The following is a 23648-nucleotide window of genomic DNA, read 5'->3' on the forward strand; positions in this document are numbered from 1 at the left end:
TCGGGGAGTGGAGTTGGGGCAGGAGAAACTGGGAGCTGGGCCAGGCCGGCTGGATCACCCACTCCCCTGCTGAAAGGGGAGCCGGGTCTGGAGCAGGGCAGGAAGCAGGACCAGCCCAGCTGTCCTGAGTCCTGGGGGCTGCCCTCTCCTGCTGACACTGCAGGACTGGGGTCCTGGCTGTCCCTAAACTACCCACCCCGATCACCATTGTCCCACCCGCCTTCTACATCGGTACCCTACCCCCACCCTGTCCTCCCTGAATATATACAAATGTACAGAGAGTTCCACTCCTGGAGTGGGCCCCTTTTTCCTCCTCCCTCTTTCCTCCCCCACCCCTTCTCTCCTCCTCAGGGGCCCACGTCCTGGTCTGCAGTTCTCCCTGGTCACCAACCTGGGGGTGGAGGGTGTGCACAAGAGGAAGCCTTGTGCAAAGCAGCTGGCGCCAGGGTGAGTGAGAGACCCCACCCTTCCAGTGGGCACCGCTCTTGCTCCCTCAGCCTTGGGCCCCCCCACCCCCACCCCAGGCCTCCTGTTCTGGGAGCCGGAGTCCAGGGGGGGATCCAAGGAGGAGTCCCAGACTCCTGGGTCCTTTTGGACACAGCACCATCCTAGCAAGCGAAGTCTTCAAAGAGGCCTCCTGGGGGGCCGTGGGGGTGGTGGTGGTTGGGGAGCAGGCTGCTGGCACCCCCGCCTTCAGCCCGGCCCCGGCTTGGGCAGGGACTCTGCAAGGTGAAAAGGGAGGGGGACAGGGAGAGATGGAGTGGAGCCCCCAGGCCTCTCACAGACAGACTTCCCTTGTCCGTGGGGGGCAGAGGCTTCAGGAACCTCACCCTGGAGGGCTAGGTCAGAGGTTATGGGGGGATTCAGTCCTGGGAGACAGCGCTGGCTGCATACTCATCCTCACCTGCTCCTTCAGCTCCTGAAGCCCCAAAGTGGAGATGCCCCCGGTGGAGGTCCGGAGGGGGGTCTTGGGACGACGCCACGCCCGCTTCAGTCGGTCCCAGGACACCTTGGGGTTCAGGGTGGGGGGACAGCAGTGGGCTCAGGAAACTTGCTAGAGGAGAAGGACGGGCCTCACCAGCCCCACTACATAGGACTTACTGCCGCAGCAAACCCCCACCAGGACACCCTAGCCCTCCTCCCCCATCCCCCTTCTCTTTGCCCCTCCTTGCGCTCAGACCTTCTGGCCAGTCAAGGGAGGAGGGAGGGTTAGTAAAGAACCCTGGGCTTGACTTCCTGCCAGTCCAGGTGTACCAGAAAGCCTGCCGGGCCTCTCTGCTTTCCCCCCAGCCCCTCCTCCTACCCACCAGGCCCCCGTCCCTTGCCTCGTAGATGTAGTCGAGGATCTCCAGCAATGTGAGGATGCTGGCCCCGATGAACAGTCCCATCTGTCCCCCGAGGTCTCCTGGGGATTACGAGAGCAGGGTCAGAGGGAGGAGGCTGGCTGCTCCATCCCCGTGCAATCACAGCCCAGGCTCACCCAGCAGGGCTGACAGGCCGTAGGCTGCTCGCTGCTCCGTGGCCTCAGAGGTCAGGGCTTCAAAAAAGACATCGAGAACCAGGAAGTTCTCTCTGCAGAGACAGGAAGCAGGGTATCCCTGAGGGGCCATCGTCTCAAGGAGACAGCTGGCGGGACATCCCAGACCCAGCAGACCCAGATCTGAGGCCCCTGCACAGAGACGCTGGTGATCACCCCCAGGCTCCCAAAGGCTGTGAGGAGAAGCAGGCCCAGATTCCTGTTAGCTTCGTGTTCTGGGGGCTAGCAAAAGGCCTGGGAGAACAAAACTAAACTCCCAGGCCTGCCCTCCCTCCGGCCTTCTCTAAAGCAGCAATTAGCATTCACTTTGCCTCATCCCCGTACCTCTGTAGAACCTTCGTGTGTGTGGGTGTGCGTGCATGCTAATTCGCTTCAGTCATTTCTGACTCTTTGCAACTCTGTGGACTATAGCCTGCCAGGCTCCTCTGTCCAAGGGTTTCTCCAGGCAAGAATACTGGAATGGGTTGCTGTGGCCTCCTCCAGGGGATCTTCCTGACCCAGGGATCAAACCTGAGTCTCTTGTGTCTCCTGCATTGGCAAGCAGGTTCTTTACCCCTAGCTCCACCTGAGAAGCCCCACAGAACCTTCAGTGGCTCCCCATTACCCTGCAGTCTACTCCATAATTCCTCTTCCAGACTTTTAAGACTGCCCATGATCCGCTGCACTTACGTTCTTGTCCAAACTGCACACTTATCTGCTTCTCACCACACAGCCTTCCTGACGCCCAGGCTGGTCTCCACAGCATCCCACACATCTCTAACTGGGATTCCCCCCTCCCTCCTCTTCTCATGGACCCAAACCAGGGGTCCACAGAGGTCCAGCTCATGCCTCCCCCACTCCCCTTAACCCACCCGCAGTCGTCTCTCCTAGGGGCCTAAAAACACTTTCAAACAAGGCCTTATCCACAAACTGTGGCATGAGTTATAATCATCTCTGTCCCCACAGGGCCCAGCGCTGGGCCTGGCACTCAGAGGATACTCAGCATTTGTAGACTGGCTACAGGATACCAGATCCAGGGCTCAGTGGGGCCACCTGTGGGCCACCTGGCTCCTCCCCAATCCCATCCAGTTCCTCTCCCTCTGCACAGAACTGGACATGCACCAAACAGTTCCCAGGTTGCTGGGGCAGAAAGACATGCAAACAGAGGGTTCTAAAACAGCAGGTTAATGCAACGATAGAGATACGGACAGCGTGCTGTGGGAGCTCAGATGAAAGGCATTTGGGCTCAGAAGGGCTTCCCTGGAGGCGAAGACAAAGGATGTGACTTGGAGGGTGGGCAGGGGTTAGTTAGAAAAAAATAGATCAAGATCCTGAAAGGCATTCCTGGCAGAACACTCATTATTAACAAAGCTGCAGTCCATTCCTAGCCTCCATCATATACTAGACCTATTGAGGGTGGTCTCCATTACACACACACACACACATACCGTATATAGGTCTCGTTGCGATTGTATTTTCTTGCCAGGTACCGGGCCGAGCCCCTGTTGGGGATCCTGACCATGGAGATCTCTTTCCCGTAGCGGGTCAGATTGCAGGGAGTAGGACAGAAACACGGGCCTCCGGAGCCCCCACCCAGGGAGTCTGCAACACAGAGGCAGAGAGTGCAGTGGGGGAGGGCAGGACGGCCCAGAGGCCCACCAGCTGTTGGAAGGAAGCCTCGGGGTGGTCCTAAGGCAGCCACGCCCACACGGAGGGCTGGTTCTGACCAGCTCTGGCACCAGACGGGCTTCCTGGTCCAGTTTCAGACCATTCAAGAAAGTGGGCGGGGGCAGAACCCCCAGCACATTCCTTCTCCCTCTGCTGCCCAGCCCTGCGGGGTGGAGAGGTCCTCGTGGCTTAGAGGGAGGGCTCAGCCCACCTACCAGAGCTAATCAATCATGTGAGGCCACAGACACACGAGGGGCTTGGAGAGGATGCTGGGATGAATGGAATTAATGCATGTTTTTACATAGGCCTATGGGAGAATGGATGGATGGATGAGTAGATGAATGAACGGACAGAAGAACAGTGGGCAAGATCCCTGTGCTCAGTGTACTGGGTTTTCCCTGTTCACCCCTTCAGATCCACTCTCCCCACCTGGCTCTGTCCCAGGAAGCTGATCTCTGCCAAATGCATCACCCAGACTCCCTGACCTCTGGTTTGGGGTAGAGTTTACATCTCTCCTCTTGTGGCCCCAGCTCCCAGCTCCTGTCCATCTCGAACAGTCACAGGTGCCTCTCTGGGTGGCCCTAGTTCTGTGGAGTCTCACCCTTCCTTGTGGTCCCCTTATCCCCATTCATATCTGTTTCTTCATGAAACACTCTTCAGTCACCCCTTTGACAGATAAAGTTGTAGGACAGAGAAGGTGTGACTCTGTCCCCGGATCTCAAGCCCGCCCCTGCGGCCAGCATCTGGATTCCTCAGTGTGCTTCTGATCAATCACCCTGAGTCTAGTCTTCCTCCTCTCTTCCTCCTCGCCTTTCCATCCTCACATCTCATCAGAGTCCCCTTTGTAAAAGCAGAAGGCATTCTTGCCTGGCCTTAAGCCATTGTTGGCTTCCCAGGGCCTCCTCTGCGCTTACTATGCCCTCCTTTGTTCTCTGCCCTCCAGCCACACTGACCTTTCAGGGCCCCAGACTCACCTGTGCTCTCTCTGGCCACAAGTTTTAGCAAGAGCTGCTCCCACCACCTAGACGTGTCCCCCTCTTCACCAGAGGGGGTGATTTCTCCACATCCTTCAAGCCTCAGCTCATATGTCACTTCCTCTGGAAATCCTCCCTGCCTGCCCAGGTGGGGCTGCCTGCCTTTGCTGGGGCCCCACAGAATCGCTGAGGTTCCCCTACCCAAGGACTAACAGGCTACATTGTGATGCCCATCCACACCCCTGCTGGGTAGTAAGCACCCCAGAGCAGGGCTCTCATTCCCATTCTTACCTCTGGCACCAGCGCAGGCTGTAAACATCTGTAGAATGAATAAATGAATGAATGAATGAAGTGTGGATCAGGTGAGATCTAAGGACAGAAGGGGTTGCCTTACCCACACTGACAGCCAGCAATGCACCTTTCCTCACACCAAGGGAGAAGTCACTTCCCTTTCCCCGGAGAGGCAAGCTCATATGCTGGACCAAGATGAGAAGCCCCGCCCCTCACTCTCAGTTCCGGTTCTCGGCAACCTCCCACCCCGCGGCCTCCACTTACCCAAGTACCACACCTGCAAAGGTCCTCAGACCCCTGGAGGTATGGGATAAGGCTCAGCCCCCAGGAAAAACCCCAGGAGGAGACTGGGAGGGGAGGAGCCAAGGCAGTGAGGAGAAAGGTGGACAGAGAGATGAAGAGGAGTGGGGCGGAGAGGCAGGACGAGAAGGCAGCACGGACCCAGTGTGTGGTCGGCACACTCGATGTAGATATTTGGCGGGCAGATGGTCTCATTGCCTGAAAGGAGAGAAGATTATTCCTGGAGTCTATGGTTCCATCCACTCTCCACCCCGCACATTCCCAAATGTGGGCACACATGTTCATGTGCACACATGTGGGTGTTTGCACATATATGTGCATGCATGAATGTGCACGTGTTTGTGCACAGAAGCATGGAGATGTGTGCGTGCATGTGTGCATGCAAGCCATGCACGCTTGCATGGACACGACTATGCACATGCATTTACATGCACATGATGAAGTTTGTGCACACAACCCAAGTACACAAGTACAGATTACACAAGTACACGTATGCAGAAATACATAGTAACAGGCATAGATACATATGCGTATGTGAAAACATGCACAAAATCCCAAACACATACCAGGTACCCTCACGTGGGTAGACACATGCACACATGTGGTCATACACACGCAGCTGCCCCCATGCACATGAGCAGTGTTCTGCCCTCAGAGGTTCTGGAGCCTGGCAGGGTGGCACGGAGGGCTGGTGGGGGTGGGGTGCCCACCTGGCATGTGCACCATCCGGCAGTGGCAGCGCTGAAGCACGGCCTCCTTTTCACAGCGCAGCCGGCAGGCAGACACGCTGTAGGCTGAGTAGCCCTGAAGCTCAGGCTCCCCGAGCCCACTCTCCGCCCGGCAGTTGCCCCAGGGCTGGGGCAGGTAAGTCAGCTGAAGAGGCAGGGCACGATGGAGTCACGCACAGAAGTCTCACCTGGCCCCCAGCACCCACAGCCCCAGCAAAGGCTCTGAAAGGGCTGGGGGGATGTGAGCTTCTGGAGGGCAGATCCGGTGAGCCTCCACTCCGGGCCCAAAGGCCCCACTCCACGGCCAACCCAGGACGCAGTTGGGCGTGCTCACCCGCTGTTCCTGGCAGGACACAAAGGTCTGGAAGCCTGGGGACACGCCGAATCCCAGCTGGTGGATGTAAGGTGGCTCCTCCTGGCTGTGGATCTGCACTCGGATGCCCGCTTCAAATGATGTCTCGTCTGCACAATGAAGATGGGGTTCTTAGGAAACCTTCGCTGCAGGCGGAGGACCCCGGCTGGAGTCCCTGTCCCTTTCCCGCCTGCGTACTTGTCTCTCTCCAGATGGGCAGGTACTCCTCCTGCTGAATGTCCAACATGATTTCCAGGCCGCTGCCCATGCCCCCCGCCCGGCTGGGCAGAGAGCTCTGCGGATCCGCGTTGAAGGTGTAACACTTTCCATAGCGAGTATAGACCTGGGGTGAGAGAGAGGAGGGGCGGGGTGTGGGACGAAAGACAATCCCTTAAGCTTTGGTGGTCTGTAAGGGCCACCAGACCTGCCTGGTCACCCCTATCCTATATCCCAGCAACCAACCTACAGCCCAGCCGCTCCCTCAAGTTCCATCTTTTCTACTGATATCCTCTCTTCAATGATTAAAAGGCACCTTCAGCTTAATGGGACTTCCCTGGTGGCTCAGCCAGTAAAGAATCTGCCCTGGGTCAGGAAGATCCCCTGGAGAAGGAAATTGCAACCCACTCCAGTATTCTTGTCTGGTAAATCCTATGCACAGAGGAGCCTGGTGGGCTACAGTCCATGGGGTTGCACGAATGAGTGACCAACACTTTTACTTTTCTTTTCCAGCTTCATATATCAGTAGCAGAACTCTTAATGTTTTCCCAAATCCTGTCCCTGACTCCTTCTCCTCTTCTGAGTAAAGTGCCCCGCTCTCAACCTAGTTTCTAGGGTTGGAATCCCTGAAATCGCCGTCTCCTGGTAAGTTGGTTGCTGAGATACGGAACAGGGGTGACCAGGCATCTAATCCAGCAGCCATCTTGGGCAATTCTACTTCCGAAATCTATTTAGAATCCATCCAGTTTCCTTCTGTCTCATGTCCCACTTTCATTATCATCTGCCTCTGGCCATGGCAGCAGGCTCCTAACTAGTGTCCCTGCATCCGCCTTTGCCTCTCCCTTCCAAGTCAGACATGATTGAGCATCGGCGTGTTTAAGTTTTTTCCTGCCAAGCCATTCACAACACGGTAGCCAGAGTGCTCATTCTAAATTGTGGAGATCCAATCAAGTCACTTACCATCTTAAAGCCCAACAACTGCTTCCCATTCCCCAGAGAATAAAGCCAACTTCCTTCCTTGCCTGAAAGTATCCACAAGAGGTGACCTTTGCCTCTCTCTTGCTTTTCCACCCCCCAGATCTTCATGACAAATTCAAATTTATGGAGCAACATCTCTCCCAGGGCCTTTGTTCATGCAGTTCCCTCTCCTGGAATGCTCCCTTCCACCCAGCTGGCATGGCCCAGCTGCTCATCTTTTAAACCTGAGCTTAAGTGTCCCTTCAGATGCACACTCATAGGTCACACCCATGTTCACAGTGTCACCCTTCCTTGATCAGTGTGTTTGTGGGTTTGCTCAAAATACTCATCAAGACCTGAGATAACCTTGCTCATCTGTTTGTCTCCCTGAGTAGCAATCATCATCCCTCACTCGACTTCATGCTGCACAGAGACAGTGAGTCGAGCATCCCCAGTGCAGGGCACAAGGGATGCTTTAAGAAAAGACGACCCGCGCTGAACTGAAGCCTATCCCCGGTTTCCTCTGCGGAGAGTTCTCCCATATGGACACCAGATGGCGCCGGCGCCCCGGAGATGGAAGCCGAGGCTCCGGCGGGGACAGAGCTGCGGTTGGGAGTTAGTTGCAAGCGACTGGGGGTGGGGAGGAGGTTGAGGGAGGGAGGCAGATGGAAGTTCCCCCCTGCCGGGCTCACCCCACAGAGACTAGCCCCCGGGTCAAACCCATCACAGGCAGCACCTTCCCTGGGGGTAAGGAGGTCAGCGCACTCAATCTCTCTCTCTCTCCCCCCCTCTCCTCGGGAACATTTTCACTCTGGTGAAAGCTGGGAGGAGAGGCATGAGGAGGCCGTGTAAGGGAAAAGATTCCTAAACGCCTTGCTCCAGGGAAAGGGGAGGGCTGGGTGGAGGGCAGTGCGAGTGAGGAGTTCTAGGAACTGGGGGCCGGGCGTGCCCCCATAGTGGGGCAGGGTTGTCTCACCCTCCCATCTCTACTAGGATAATGATCCTGCTAATTCTTCCCTCTCAGACAGTTCTATTACCCAAGCACCTTGCCTCAGATTCTCAAAACAAAAGGACTCACGTAACAAGCACTGTGCAGTTTACAAAACACGGCAACGTCTGCTGCCCCATTGCATCTCCTCGGCCACCCTGGTATCAGGTAGGTTTAGTGAGCCTGATGATTACAGATGAGGAAGCCGCAGCTCAGAGAGGCGATGTGAGTTGCCCAAGGTCACACAACTAGTCAGTGGGAGAGGTGCAACTGACTGAGATAGAACTCAGGGGTTCCCACCATCCAGTGCTGGCAACTCCCCCAACCCCAGCCTACCCTGCCCCAAGTCCCAGCCCCTGTCCTGGCCCCATCCAGCCAAAAGGAGACTGGAGTCTCAACACTCAACCCCTTTTCTTCCATCCCGCCTTCCCATTCACTCCAGTCCTCTACACCTTCCCTACTCTCTTTTCCATATCTGCGGCCTCTCGGTTCAGTCCCTCACCTGTCCCTCCCCTCCGCCTTCACACCCATGCCAGCTGCTGGGCTCCAATCGTCATTGACCGTGTCTGTCACACCCCTGCCCCAGCTCCCTGCAGTGTGGCCATCAGTGGGGCAGGAGTGGGCATGGCTGACAGTCCCAGAGCATTCGCTCTGCCCCAGGCACTGCGCTCAATGCTTCACAGGCTCTTTCCAATTCCAATCAAATCTCACAGCCACCCGACATCCTACAGATGAGGAAACTGAGGTCCCAAGGTTGGCTGATTTGCCAAGGTCTCCACGATCAGTGCTTCTTAAAGTCTAATGTGCACACCGAACACCTAGAGGTCTTGTTAAAAGGTAGGTTCTGAGTCAGTAAACATGAGTTAGGGAGCAGGACTGAGATTCTGCATTTCTAACAACCCACTGGTCTGCAGACCACACTATGGGTCAAAAGCCCCTAGACAAAAGGGCCAGAGTCCAGCAAGACAGCCCAACTCTAGATCTGTGTTTTCACATGTCCCCAGAGGGAAGAGAGCTTTGAACAGGGCTGGGGGCAAGATCACTGGATCCTCAGTGGTATGGGAAAGGCAGAGGGGGTAGAATATGTAAGCATTTGCCCCAATTCTCAAACCACTCACCCCCTTCCTATTTTGGGCCAAGCAGATGCTGGAATCAGCTTTTGATGCTGCAGCCATTTTTCAATGTGGCCTCCAGGGGGGCAGCTAAACAAGGTACCAGGCTGCATGGGGGACCCTGGTAGGGAGCTGCTCACACGTTCCCCCCAGCGTGCAGTGACTGACCCTGACCCCTGGGCACTGTCATGATCTCTCCCATGGGACCGTGGACTCCTTGAGGCTGGGAGCCCCCATTTCACCGTCTTGGTATCCCCAGTGCCTGCTAAGTCACTTCAGTTGTGTCTGACTCTTTGCAACCCCATGGACTGTAGCCTGCTAGCCTCCTCCTCTATCCATGGGATCCTTTAGGCAAGAACACTGGAGTGGGTTGCCATGCCCTCCTCCAGGGGATCTTCCTGACCCAGGGATCGAACTTGTGTCTCTTGAATCTGAACCTGGGTGGGGCCAGGGCTGCCTCCCTACCTGATCCTTCCACCACACACACACAGACACAGACTACATGATACTGAGACTAGCCTTGTGCAGGGCAGAGCCAACTGGGAAGGCTTTGGCTCCAATGGCTTCAGATGGGGGTGGCTACCTGGTACCTCTGCCCTCGAGGAGATTGTGCAGAGAGAAGGTGACAAAGGAAGATGGGTGGAAGGACTCTGGGTCTGATGGACAATGCTCTGCAGGGAGTGGACAGGCCAGACTGGCAGGGCCAGGCCACCTGCACCGCCCGGGTCAGGCCCCACTGCTGGGCAGAGCAGAGCGTTGCCCTGGAGACAGTCCCTGGGCCAGGCAGGCAGCAGCGGGTGGAGCTGCCGGCTCCTAAGTGGCAGAACCCTGGTGGCAGCACAGTCCACAGCCTCTTCCTTGGAGACGGCACGGCTGCTTGGCCACAAGGTCCCACTGGCTGCCCACTGTGCTCTCCCCAAGGACTGGCCCCAGAGGAGGGTGTGTGCACAGGAGTTGAGGCTTCAGAGTCCGGCCACGGAAAGAGGCATGTCCTGGGCCAGGATGTGCCCTGATGGACTGAGGGGCTATTTCCAGATCTGCCACCACTAGCCTCAGGCTTCAGCCTGTTCCCATCCCAGCAACACCTCCTTCTCCCGCCTGGTTCTCCCTCTTCTCGGCCCTCCCTTGCTCTCTGCCGTCATTCCTAGGTCTGCCCTCCTGGACGTGGGCAGAGCCCCTCTGGGCCTGGGCTGGACAGCTTCTAGACAGGACTGTGTCCACACTGCAGGCAGACCCCTGGACCCCTCCCCCAGCTTACTTCCTGACAGCTCTCTGCCTGTTCCTCGCCTTCAGCGTTGGCCTGGGTCTGTCTGCCTCTCCAGCCTCCCTGTTCCCTGATCTCAGTTTGTCTCTCAAGCCTCTCTGCATCCTCTTGGGTCTTTCTGTGTCCTCAGCATTTGATCAATTATTCATCTGGCCTGTGTCTCTGCTCCATGCCCTCTGTCTGCCTGTCCATCCCCCTGGCCTGGCCTTTTTCCCACTGGCCTGGGTACACCACCCCATCCCCAAGCCTCTCTGTTCTTTTGCCCGTTGCATCTCTATCTGTTTGCTTTTCTGTCTATCCCCTAGACTAGGTATCCAGTGTCTTCCTCCTCTTGATTTTTCCCTGGGCCTGAAACCACCTCCCTGACCAAGAGTCCTGCCCAGGCGCGCCTCCCTCCTTCTCCCTGCCTGCTTCTCCGGGTCTGCCCCAGATGGTGACCAATGACCAGAGACTGGGAGAGATCTGTCCACAGCGTGCTCCTCTGAGCAATGGCTTCTCTCTCAGCCCCTTGAGTTCCATCTGTCCACAGCTCCCATTGCCTTGGCTGGCTGGTATCCGCTACCCCTTCCCACCCCCTCATCCTTCCTGCAGTCCTGGAGCCCACGGGGTTAACAGGCAATTAGCAGGGCCAGGGCTCAGAGCGGTAGGGGAGAGGGCTCTGGGCCTCCAGGAGATAAGAAGCAGGCAGGAGCAGCCGAGGCTGGGCTAATCCCAGCACTAATCTGCGGCCTGGGCTTTATCTCCAGTGCCTTCTGGGCACCCTGCTTCTGCCAAGGCCTTGGCACCTCCTCCCCACCCCTCTTTTCCACGGCAGCTTTATCCCTCCAAATTCCATCAGCCCTCCCCTGATGTGGTCCAGCCCCATGCCTCTCACTTCAGCCCCTGGAACAAACTCCCCTTAATCCTACAGTGCTCAGGGGCCCTGGGTAGCCAGTGGAGGGGTTATATTTTCATCTGCCGTGGACCGTGACTAGCATCCCAGGTCAGATGGCTCTCCAGTCCCAGCTTCATTCAGGGGTGACCCAAGCATCCAGGTTCAAAGCCTCCGCCTTCTCTGTCCTCGCCAGGGAAGACAGTGCCAACTCAAAATGCCTGGGGTATCTGCACTGGTCAGAACTGGGAGGTCACTCAGTCCAAAGCCTCATTGTACAAAGGCCAAATCTAAAGCCTAGAGATGGCAAGGGACATACTCAAGGGCATATAGAAAAAAGAGGGCCCATTCAGAACTAGTATGCAGCCCCCAGCCCCCACTGGGCCCCAGCATTGTCCACTAACCCTCATTACCCACCCTGGAGGTCAGTAGACCCTGGTCCTAGCCCTCCCTCCACCAGTGACTGCTGTGTAACTTGGTTATTAAAGTGATTTACTAACTTATTTGGTCCTCAGTTTCTTCATCTGTTGAGTGGGGATAGGAATTCCTGATTGCCTTATCTCACAGGTTGGTTATAAGTCTCAAAAGAGATGAAGTAGGTGAAAGGCATTTGCAAGGTAAAATCACATACATGAGGCCTCAATATTAGTTATAAGGGTGTTGTGGAGATCAATAAGATCCAAACTAGGTCAGAGATCAGTCAGCGGATGTGGTGCTAGGAAAGGATCCACCTAAGATTCATAAGGTGGAAAAATAGGTGCACATTTTAAAGTCTAACAGAATAGGGTTCAAATCCTGGCTCTGCCACCAACCTTGGACAAACAACTTTGGGTGGTGATTTAACCTCTCTGAGCCTCAGATTACTCTTCTGTAAAAGGGGTAATGGTAATTCCTCCTCCTGAGGTTCACAGTGAGGATCAGAGGTAAGTCCAGAGAGATGCATGCAAAGTGCTCAAGAAAGTGGGGGAGCCCAACTGGGGCAGCCATTTGACCTTGGATCCCTCCAGGGCCCATTCTCACTGGGCACAATGCCCCTTAGTAAAGGCTCTCTCAGCAGTTGTGGGCGAGGATGAAATGCTGTGAAAGCAAAACCCCCAGGCTCTGAGATCTGGCTGTCCTACCAGAGGAGGGTGCAGTCCAGCAGCCCTGCGCTGTCTGTGAGATTCGGGTTCAGTCATTTAACCTCTCTGACCCTCCATTTTTCTTCTGTAAAATGGGAATAATAATAGGCATCGTCGGAGGTGTAATGAAAAAGAGAAAATGTATCGAATACATAAATAATAGCGACAGTTAACATTTATTCAGTGCTTACTCTGTGCCAAGCACAGTCCTAAGCCTTTTATATAAATTAACTCCTTGTGTACATGCATGCTAAGGCACTTCAGTCATGTCCGACTCTGTGCGACCCTATGGACTATAGCAGTCCATGGAGTTGCAAAGAGTCGGACACGACTGAGCGACTGAACTGAACTGATGGCCTATAGGACTGCTGGGCTCCTCTGTCCATGGGATTCTCCAGGCAAGAATACTGGAGTCGGTTGCCAGGCCCTCCTCCAGGAGATCTTCCCAACCCAGGGACCTTAATTCTCACAAAAACCCTCTACTGGAGATGTCTTAACATCTCCTTTTTGCAGGCAAGACAATGGAAGACCAGAGAGGGTAAGGAGCAGGCCAGAGTCACGTGAGAGAGCAGAGGAGGGGACGGAGTCAGGGGCATGGGACTCGGGGCTCAAGGCCACTGTGTCCTGACACACCCCTGGTACAGCCCCGAGGACTAGGCGGAGCTCATGAAGTGGCGGGCGTTCACAGCAGGCTTACTTGTCCTACACTGGTCCTTGAGCCTGTACAGCATGCCTGGGACTGTGCTTGCTGTTGGGGATAATTCAGAGAAAAAAATCGCTGGCTTCTGCCCTGGAGGAGTTGGCTGTTTGGCCCCAGAGGCATTTATTCATTCCAAAAGTGTTTGTTGAGCACAAACACTGGGAGCCAGGTGTACAACAGTGGAGAACAAAGCACAGAAAACCAACAATCCCCGGGACAAGCAAATGTTAGTAGCTGGGACGTGGGCTGTGATAGGGGGACGGATCCAAGTCCTATGACTGTGGAACAGGAGTTCAACTTGGGTTGGAGAGTCACGCTTCCCAGAGCAAGAGCACTCACCCACCCAGGAAGGGCATCTGATCACAGAACAGTCAGACCCAGAGAGCATACCCCCCTCACCCCACCCCCTTAAGGGATTCCTAAGGGGCACTAGCCGTTCACTTCTCCAAGGGATCGAACCCAGGTCTCCCGCATTGCAGGTGGATTTTTTTTTTTTTTTTTTTTTTTTTTTTTTAAGCGTCTGAGCTACCAGGGAAGGCCCCGTCTTGCAGGCAGGAATATATTACATTTGTAACGAAGTCCCTCCCTGATGTTCCAGCCTTCGATGCAAAGTTAGTAGTTACTAGAGTTTGCTAGCACAGTGAATCGCACCCGTAGCCCGGCGGGCGTTTAGGAGCTGGGGACGAGAAGGTGGCAGCGGCGGTGAAACGGTGGGTGTGCCATCGCCCCCACCCCGCGGGTGCACCGGAGCATCCAGGCCGGGCCCACGCGCACCCAGAGGGCCGCACCCACCGCCTGGCGCTCCTCGCCGCCTCTCTCGTCCCTCCCGCGGGGTAGGCATCCATCACGGAGCCCGGGCGCCCTCCCTCCCGTCTCCTCCGGGCTCCTCCGCTCTCCTCCCTGGGTTTGCCTCATTTGCATTCCCCTGGCTCCCGGCTCCTCGGCAAAGTGACCTCCGCACACAGCCGCGCCAAAGGCTTCCACCGCGGAGGGAGACCCCGCCTCCCGCCGCCCTCCTCGGCCGGGGACGGGCGGGGGCCCCAGCGGAGGGCTGCAGAGGGGAAGGCGGGGTGCCCAGGGCAGCGGAGGGACTCCGATGGGATTTGAACCTGCGGCCTCAGATCCTCAGCGGGGCGAGAGTGGGATGTGGAGGTAGCACAGGCCGGCGAAGCTGTGCCCCCGAAATGGAACCCCTGCTGGGAACCCGGGCTCCCCGACACCTCTGTTTGCTTGCGCTGCACTCCCACTGGAGAGGAGCCAGCCCTCTACCGGGCCATTGCCTGAGGATCCCCTGCCCTTCCGGGGGCCTCCCCAGCCCCCCAGCCCCGCTCCCCTGGCCGCCGAGCCGCCTCCCCTCCCCCCGTTTGGTATTTACACCTTTCACACATTTGTAAGCTATTATCCTGTCCACGCTTAGTCACCGCTGAGCCAAGCGCCACGGATTTAGCTCCTTTAATCTTTCCTCCTAAATCAATCCTCCATTTCCCCTTAATCATCCCGTGGCTCCTCTCTGAACTCTCTCGCTGCTGCCTCGGCGGCTGCAGCCTCTGCCTGTCTTTCTGGAACTGTTCCCCCTCTGACTCAAAATGGGTGTCCCAAGGGCATAGTGACCATTTGGGGGGTGGGTTGGATTTTCAGTGCTGCCAGCCCCGGCCTGGGGGCTGAGAGCCAGGGAAAAACTGCAGGCACCCCTCCCTCTTCTGGAAAACTGCACTCTGAAGCCTCTGATCTCCACCCCTGGGGGGGTCTCTGTCCTCCCACCCCCATTCATGTGGGATGGCTCCAAGACCCTAAGCCTCCTGCGGGATTTACCCCCTCACTCCCCCCGCCCCAAAAGAAAAAACCTCTCCTGCTTCCCGTCCACGGTTCTGACTGTCCCCACCCTCTCTGCCCACTGCTCCAAGGAGGTAGCATTACTGGGAGAGCCTGAAAGGGCAGGAAACACTGATAACTCAGCCTGAAGCTGCCCTCTCACCCCCCTCCTCCAGGGAGGCTATCCATCTCTCGAGACCACCCTGAGTCTTCACCCGCCTTCACTCCCCCTCCTCCTCCCGTGGGACTCACTGACTCAAGGGCCCCAAACTGAGTAGCCCTGAAGCTCTGCACTCGGAGTGCTCCTTGAGGTCTTCATGCCTCCCAGCCCACCCCACCCCCCCGCCCCGCCCCAATTCCTGATCTCTTCTGCCCCTAGCCTGGGCTTGGCGGTGGAGTCGGCCCTGCCACCAGCCAGGAGAGGGAACGTAAGGGCAGGGATGGGGGGCCCGGAAGGAGCACAGGTAGGGGAGACAGAGGGAAGACACGAATGCGGGGGCCATTTCTTCAAATGCTAATCAGCATCTTCCGGCAGTGCCACAAGAAGCTGAGCTGATAATGAGCCCAGCTCGGGGCTGATTCCTGATTAATAAAGAGGCCACCGGGCTGCTGAGTGGGGCCGGGTGGGGCACGGCCCTCCCCTTTGCCCTTGCAGACCAGCCCTGGGTAACAGTAACAGTGCCTGCCCGCGGTGTCTGGGCCACGCCACTCAAATCCCCCGCAGCAACGCCACTAGCCGATGGGAGGTACCCAGGCTGAGAGCGCCCCCTTCAGGTGGGCCAGAGGAGCAGCAGCCAGTGATGGGGCCCGCGGTGGGGAGGGCAGGCTCACTGAGTTCTGCAGTCCAAGTTGTAGATAGCCCTTGGAATTATTTTTTTAATCAAGAAATTTTTAATTAAAGTAATCAAGACTCTCGGCTTCTCTGAACAAATGGGAAAACCCTACCCCCCCCCCACCCTTCCCGACACCGGGCATCCTGACCCGAGGGCAACAGTTAGGTGAGGCTGAGAAGCTGCTGCTCCCTTCAAGGGTAAGTGACCGTCCCTTCTCACCCCCCCACCCTTCCCTACTGGGTGAAAGGCAGGACCAACCCTGAACTAGATGTTGAGTTAAATGTTCTCCCGGTTCTTGCCTCGGGAGAAGGTGGGGCTGGAGGGCACAGAGGGCTGGACTGGCAGTGAGGGTCAGAGGCAAGTTCATATGTAGATGAGTGCCCTGGACCAAGCTCAGCCGGAAGCCTCTCCCCTCCTGCGTCAAGGGGGCGAGCAGGGGCAGCCTTCAGGCAAAGGTATGGAGCTGGGATGTCTGCGGAGGAGCCCCTGCTACAATCAAAGAGCGGTTGTGGAGATGGTCAGTACTGGCCTGACCATACCAGGGAAGGGGGTACTGGCTTGACCACACCGCGGAAGGGGCGGGTTCAGGCGGAAGCTTGGGTTGAAGGCAGGAGATGGTGGAGGAGCCTCCAACTAGGGGCTGGGGCAGCCAGAGAGTGATCTAGGGCGACTTGCTGCTCCCTCTGCCTCCGAGCCATCCTGATGGCAGCCGGGGTGGGGCTGGGAGAGGAGGGAAGAGGGCAGGGAGGGGGACTGCCCAGCTGGAAGAGGCCTTGTCTAATTGTGCCTGATTAGTAGAGAGGAAGAGAACAGGGCGAGTGATTAATAGTCACGGCAGTCACCAGCGCGTGGGGAAGGAGGGTTGGGAGGGGGAGGGAAGTCTGAGAGGGGATAGAGACAGGGAAGCGCACACAGGTCCCCGGTCACCTGCCCCTCCAGGGGGCTGCCCAGACCCCAAAGGACAAACTGAGATGAGCTGGCCTCCCTCTACCTCCTCACAGATTCTCCACCTTCCCCGTGCCTCAGTTTCCCACACAACAGAATGGAAAAGACCAAGGTCACATCCTACACCTGGGAAGTAAGGTGTACCTGCTCACGTGGTGAGCAGACACCTCAATGTCCCCAGGCACAGGCCCCATCCTTGGCTCAACCTGGAACCTTAGTAGACGGCCAGACTTCTGATCACAGCCCACCGCCACCACTTCATATCCTTTGACGCCAGTTGGAAAGCCTACCCCCCCCAACCTGGCAGCTTGAACCCCATCCCCACGACCACCTGGAGCCCCACTGTCCGATACTGCAGTCACTGGCCACGCTCGGCTGTTTGAATGGAATGTTGGTCCTCCATGCTAATCACACCGCAGATGCTCCCTGGCCAGTGTGGCTAGTGATGACCACTGTGGATAGCACAGATTCAGAATGTTTCCATCATCACAGAGTGTTCTCTGGTTCAGCATAGATTGTGAGTGTGTGCACTCCTTTGCATGCACACACATGCCTGAATCCTGGGGAGGAGTGGGGAGCATGGGGATGCTATGACAGAGGGGGGGTGCGGGCTCGAGGGTCAGGAGAGGAGCAAGGCTAGGTGGTGGAGAGCAGCGAAGATGCCAGCACACGGGTTGGAAAACAGCAGGTGGTGCTGGGAACAGGCAGGTTAAGGAGGGCCAGGAGCTGGGGTGGTGGCGTTTCTAACAGCTGACACTCTGAATGCACACTACGCGTGTGTGTGTGTGTGTGTGCGCGCCAGGCAGTGGACTAAGCCCTTTACAGCCATCTCTTTTGATTATCACAACCACCCAATTTTTTTTTAGGTTCTACTATTGTTTTTAACGAATACAGCAGTGTGTGCTCACAGCAGCTTTCTGACTTCTCCAAGGCCACACAGCCAAGGTTCGAATCCAGGCAGCCTGGCTCCAGAACCCACAATCTTGATTGCTTCACCATACAATCCCCAGATGAGAGGAGATGCTGAGTTTTAGAGCTGCATTTTACAGCTGAAGAAACGAAGCCTAGGGAGAAAGAGTGATTTCTGCCTTCTAGTAAGTGGGCAGGCTCAGAGCAAGCCGCAGCCAGGGAAAGTATGGATGGGGCTTGGCACACTGGGGTGGGGGAGCCGATGGTGGTAGGAATCGAGGAGGAAGAGAGAGTATATAGGTGGTGATGGAAGGAGGAGGTGGTGGTGGGAGTGGGCTGGTATGAGACTGGGTGAGGCGGGGGGTGCAGAAAAGAGAAGAGACGGGGTGAGCTAAGTGGAGGCGCGTATGGGTGGAGAGGTGGGAGCATCCCCCACCACCCAGGAGCCCTCTCCTCTCTCTCAACCCTCTCCCCTCCTCCCCAGACCTAGCCCAGCCTGCCTCATCCCTTTTAAGCCTTCCCAGCCCTCTTCAGCAGAGTGCCTCTCCGAACCTTGGCTCTCACTATCCATGTACCTCGTTTGGCAATTAATCCTGGCGCCTCCTGACACTGCTTGCATGGCTGGTTAACTCTTGCATGGTTGGTTAAGCTCTGAAGTCTTCCCGTCCCCGCCCCACCACGAGACTGGAGGCTGCTTGAGGACAGGGACTAGGGACCGGGGCTCCCCCATTCTTTGCCCCCACAGCACCTGGCAGGGAGCCTGGCACATAGTAGGTGCTCAGAATTCCGTGTTGATTGAGTGACTGGCTGGAAGTCGGTGAGGGGACATTAGGGAGCCAAGGGTAAGAGCGATGGCAGTGGTAACAGAAGCAAGAGCTGCAGCTGAGGGGACTGGGGGAGGGTGCATTACCCAGAGTAAAAATAGGCTGGAAAATGTGACATTTATTAACTTGGATTCGGAGGAAAGGTCACAGCAGAGTGGGGAGTGGGAAGGAGAAAACGGGGAAAGCAGCAGAAAACACACACCAGCCCCTTACCCATACCCCATCCATCGCTGTCACTGTGTCTCAGCACCCACGGGCTGGAGGTTCCCATCACTGATCCCTGTACCCGTCTCCCCTCCATGGATCCCAAATCCCCATCGTGGGCTCCATATTCTCACCACAGAGTCTACTGTGACCTCACGTCCCCATCAGAGAGCCTGATGTCTTTGTCTCTCCATACCCCTTCTCCAGTCTTGCCCACACAGCACACTCCCAGTTTCCCCATTGCCGTGGATCCTCCCATCCCAACCATAATGCCAGACCGTGGTAAACGGCCAATAAGGACTCAGCCCTAGAATGCCAGATCCAGGGAAGAGTTCCACTTGGCAGATGGGGGTTGGGGTTTGGGAGAAGGGTACGGGGCCTAGGCTGGGTGGGGGGACAGGTGGGTCCAAGGGACATTCCTCTCCCCCCGTGAGGGCTCTGCTCCTCCGCCCCTCACTGTCCTGCTGCAGCCAGAGCAGAGAACCACAGTCTTCAGTCCTTTTCTCTCCATCGCAAAGGGCCTATGGGAGATCCACCCTCAGCCGTGCCTGGCCATCCCCACATTCAAAGGGACTCACCAGCTTTGATCCCGGGACTCCCCGTTCCCACGTCCTGCAGGCATGTCCCCCTTCCCTGGAGGCCAGGCAGGAACCTCCGGCCTCCCTCACCTTGCTTCCTTGACCCCTATCTCTCCCTCCCCACTGAGGTTTCATCACTCTTCCCCTTTTCCTTCCACCCCCGCAATGGGGCCTGGGACACAAACTCCCACTCAGGGACACAAAGCCCCCATTGATTTCTGCCCCAACAACACCTGCTGACACTGGGCTCTGTCCCCCCACCAACCCGGAGGGGTGGGGATGTCGCAGGAGGAGCCCCCGGGACCCAAGAGGCCACATTCACACACTCCTTAGGGACAATCGCTTTGAGAGCAGTGATTTTTCCTGGAAGAAGGGGTGTGTGGTTGGACCACAAGGCCAGTGCCCACCTGCCCCCATTCCTCTCTCAGCACAGTCCTCCTTCTCATCCCTTCCTCCATTTCCACCCCACTGCCCCCACCCCACGCAGGAGGACCCCGAGACTGCAGGCTTGGTGGGGGCAGGAACATGGCTGGAGCATATTTCCTGGCGCTACTGAGGCAGTGAGTGAAGGAGACCCTGGGTGGGGAGCCCCGGGTCATGACAAAGAAGAGCACCCCATTTGGGGCTGGCTTTAAAGCCTGGGCTGGACGGGCACCATGTTGATGCCATGTATTTGCATATGTGCTGGGCACGGTCACAAGAATGAAAACACACTCCCCACACTCCACACATACATAATGCCGGGAGTAAACTGGACCGGGGACAGCATCTCAAGCCCTGGCAATAACAGACACAGCCTGTGACTGTGGGTGAATGGAGCATCAACAGACAGACAGCATACAAGACACACCCACCCACACACACACACCTCACACACCTGGATTATGGGAGGTGTGCATGGGAGGGCGGCCCCACACCTCCATGTGAGAGTGTGTGTGTGTCCGCGTGCATTCACACATACGTGAGACAGGGAGCCGGGGCTGACGTAGCTGGGGTCACAAGATGGGTCAGTATCCAGGGGGTGACCCTGTCTTGGGCAGCTGAGTAACGGCTGGGCTGTGGGCACGTGGATGAGTAGCTCTCTGGATGCGTGCGTGGGTGTGCAGGTGTGCACATGAGTGTGGCGACAGGGACGCTGAGTGTGTGTGAGAAAGTGTGCAGGAACTATGTCCCCATGCAGTAGGTGTGTGTGTGCGTGTGTGTACACTTGTGTGTGTGTTGTACGCACGTGTGTGCTGGGGGCAGCAGTGAGGGTGAGCCACGCTCGTAAGAGTGAATGAGTGATTCTCAGTGTAAGAGCCAGAGCCAGGCAAGGGAGCACCAAGAACCAGGAAACAGAGGGAGGGCCTGGGCAGCCAGAGAAGCTGGGAGCATGAAAGAGGGATGTGTGAGGGAGTTCGTGAAAGGGGGTGTGTGTGAGAGACACAGAGACGGCGAGAGACACTGGCATCCAGTGTCTGCAAAGATCGGCTCTATCCAGTCTGCCAGCCGGGTCGGCTCCCCCAGACGCAGCCCTGAGTCCCTCCCTTGCTGGAGCCCCCAGATACGCTCTCCCCAACGCCCTTGTTTGGTGGGGGGGTAGAAAAATCCAGCGGCCACAGGAGAGAAGGGGAGTAAGAGAAAAGCAGGGGTCAGTTGGTCTGGCCATGGCCTGGTGCATCCCTTCCCAGCAAACTGACTGGCTTCCGGGCCCCCCCAGGCCCATCCCAGGACCCCTGGCCCCCCAGACCCTGGCGCTGCGGCAGCAGGAGAGCCGGCGGAGGAGCAGCAACAGCGGCTGGGTAAGCCCCCAGGAGCGTCCACTGCTCCCCGCCAGGGAGCCCCGAGGGAAACACCAGGCTGGGGGGTGACATGAGGCCAGCCTCTGGCAGCGGAAGGAGGGGAAGCCCTGTCGAGGATGCCCTGTGCGCCACCCGCACCCCCACAACAAGCCTCCAGCCACCCCAGGCCGGCCGGGCCGCCTGGCAGGACTCACCACGGAGAAGTTGCTGGCAGAGCAGTGGTGCCCGCTGAAGTTGCAGCTCTTGAGCATGTCGGCGAGCTGGTGGCCGGTGCGGTTGAGGATGTCTACCATGTCGGGCTCTGGGTAGCGCAAGCCAGCAGCACGGTGCCCATCCCGGTCTTTGGGGGGCAGCCCGGTCAGGTTGGCCAGGTGGAAGATGTCGGCGTCGCTGAGGGCCGAATGCCGGAAGCGGTTGATGTTGCAGAGGGTGACGGCGGGGAAGCCGGCCGCTGGGGCTGGGGCAGCAGGGTCCATCACCACCAGGTGAGGCCGGGTCAGGTAGCCTCGGGCCAGGCCGGCCGCCTGGTACAGGAAGGCAGCCAGAGAGGTGAGGAGGGCCAGTGCCCAGAGGGTTCTCCGCAGTCCATGGGGGCCTGGGCCACAGGCCCGGCCCAGCCCATGCAGAGTGCTGGTGCTGGCGAAGGTGGCCAGGTCCCGGGGGGCTGCTGCCCCCTGAGCGGCCCCCAAGAGGCTCTGCTCATCCCCTGCCTCCTTCTCCTTGGGTTTCGCATCCTCCTCTGCAAATTTGATTTTGCACACAATCTCGATCGGCATCTGTCCCCAGCTGCTGGGACCAGCCGGAGCCTTCCTGCCCCTGTCCCTCCCTGGCCAGCAGCCCCAGGTGCCCTCCGGAGTGGCGGCGCTGGCAGCAGCGGCTCTTCTAAACTCAGGGCAAACGGGGAAGAGGATGGGGACAGGGTGGGGGCCGAGGTGGGGGAGTCACTCCCACTCCCAGCAGCTCCGCAGCCCTGATGATGCCTCTGCCTCTGCCGCCGCTTGTCTCTCTCCTCGATCGTCTCCTTGTGGCTTCCCTTATCAGCACCAGCACAGCTGTCAGCCCCTGCGTGTGTCCCTGCGAGCGAGCGAGTGAGCGAGGGAGCGAGCGCTGCTCCGCCACGCCGTGCAGCCCCAGCCGCTCCGCTCAGCATGTGCTCCGGAGCCCACCCCGTGCTTAATAATTCAGGACATGTCAACAGCATTTCACCGGCGGCACGGGCGGCAGGAGCCAGGCCAGGGGAGGGGGGCAGCCCCCAGCCCCAGACAGGGATCTCCGGGCCCTGCCTGGGACCTCGTCGGGAGGCCCCCAAACTCTTGCTACACCCTCATCACGCGTGGGGTCCCCACCTGGCCCCACTCCCAGGCCACCAGGGAAGAGGTATGCACCCAGAGTCCTTAGCTTATTCTGCCACTTTTCTGGACCACACCCCAAGAAGGGTCAGCCAACTCCATCCCCCACCTCCTGGCCTCCCTGACTCCTAACAGCAGCACCCAACCACCACCTGACCTCGCTACCCCACTCACAGCACCTTCCAGAGAACTCCTCGGGAAAGCCACTTGTTTGAATGAGGGAGGGGAGGGGAGGGCAGAGAACGGCAGGCAAGACAGACAAGGGGTCAATGATGGCTCCATCCAGATACTTGACTCCCTTAGAGCTTTGCTCCGGACTTAACATCCACCATGCCCCTGCCTGCTCTCCAATTTTGGCCGCCCTCTCTCCGACTTCATCTCCATCCCCAAACTCAGTCTCTCCTGTGTCTGTGATAGAGGGCACCCTGGCCGGCATAAGCATCTGTGGCCACTTTGCCTCCCCAAATATTTCCCAAATCCCTTGCCAGAGCCAGGCCTGTGGTGGGGGCGGGGGAATGTGTTGGGTGGCCAGGCCAGGGAGCAGAGGCTGTATGATGTGGGGGAGAGGGTATCGCATGGAGGTCAGGAAGAGCCCAAATGGGGGTTCTGGAGGGAGCCCAGATGTGCTGGGTTTGAATCAGAGGGAATGCAATCCTAAAGAAGCAGGCACAGGGGGTGCTAGGCAGAGGGGCAGGGGAGCGCTGGGGTGGCTGCACCTTGCGGAGGAGAGGCAGGATGGGGCCCATGGTGGCTGGCCCAGAAGGGATGATGCTAGGGTACCCCCAGGGTGGAGTGGTCACAGTGAGCTGCCTGTGCCCTGGAGGGGGGAGCTGTGCGAGAGTGAAGCCCTCATGGGAGAGGAATCACTTGTCCCCTAGAGGAAAGGGGGGGCCTGATTAATCGGGGCGCTAATGAGCAGCAGGGAGAGGAAGCTCAGAGGGGCGGGGAAGGCGGCTCCATCGATCCGAGCCGCGGAACCAGCAGCTGAAAAAAAAAAGTGAGAAGGGAATCGATCTGAGGGAAACGGCAGCAGCCGGGGATTAGAGCCTGAGGTCCACCCGCTGCCCAGCGGCCACCCCTCCCCTGCGGCAGGCCTGCCCTGCCCCAGAAAGGGGCCCAGGAGTGGCTCCCCAGGGGGGCAGGGAACGGCTCTGCACACCCTTGGCTGCAAGCCCAGGTCAGGCCATGTCCACTGCAGGTCACCCAAGCGTGGAGCCCACACACACACACACACACACACACACACACACACACACAGAGCCCCCCCAACCCCAGCCCTGTGTAGCACCCTGCGGGGGTTGGCCCCAGCCTCTCATCAAAGTAGCTTCTTCAGGGGCCCCTTGGCTGGGCCAGCT

The 23648-nt window shown here is 57.9% G+C and overlaps 1 protein-coding gene across 1 annotated transcript; it reads right to left on the minus strand.

Annotated features, from left to right (window-relative positions):
* Window positions 1-373: 373 nt before the first annotated feature.
* ASIC4 (acid sensing ion channel subunit family member 4) lies at window positions 374-22359 on the minus strand. The gene is made up of 10 exons (XM_061147904.1): window positions 21139-22359; window positions 6028-6172; window positions 5812-5939; window positions 5460-5622; window positions 4891-4947; window positions 2965-3118; window positions 1481-1572; window positions 1326-1405; window positions 905-1009; window positions 374-722 (listed from the first exon to the last, which is right to left on the minus strand). Exons 1-10 carry the CDS (start codon window positions 21718-21720, stop codon window positions 609-611), a joined length of 1620 nt encoding a protein of 539 aa, XP_061003887.1. The 5' UTR covers window positions 21721-22359; the 3' UTR covers window positions 374-608.
* Between the last annotated feature and the right edge of the window lie 1289 nt (window positions 22360-23648).

The sequence above is a fragment of the Dama dama genome, chromosome 8, assembly GCF_033118175.1.
Source record: "Dama dama isolate Ldn47 chromosome 8, ASM3311817v1, whole genome shotgun sequence".
Classification (NCBI taxonomy): domain Eukaryota; kingdom Metazoa; phylum Chordata; class Mammalia; order Artiodactyla; family Cervidae; genus Dama; species Dama dama.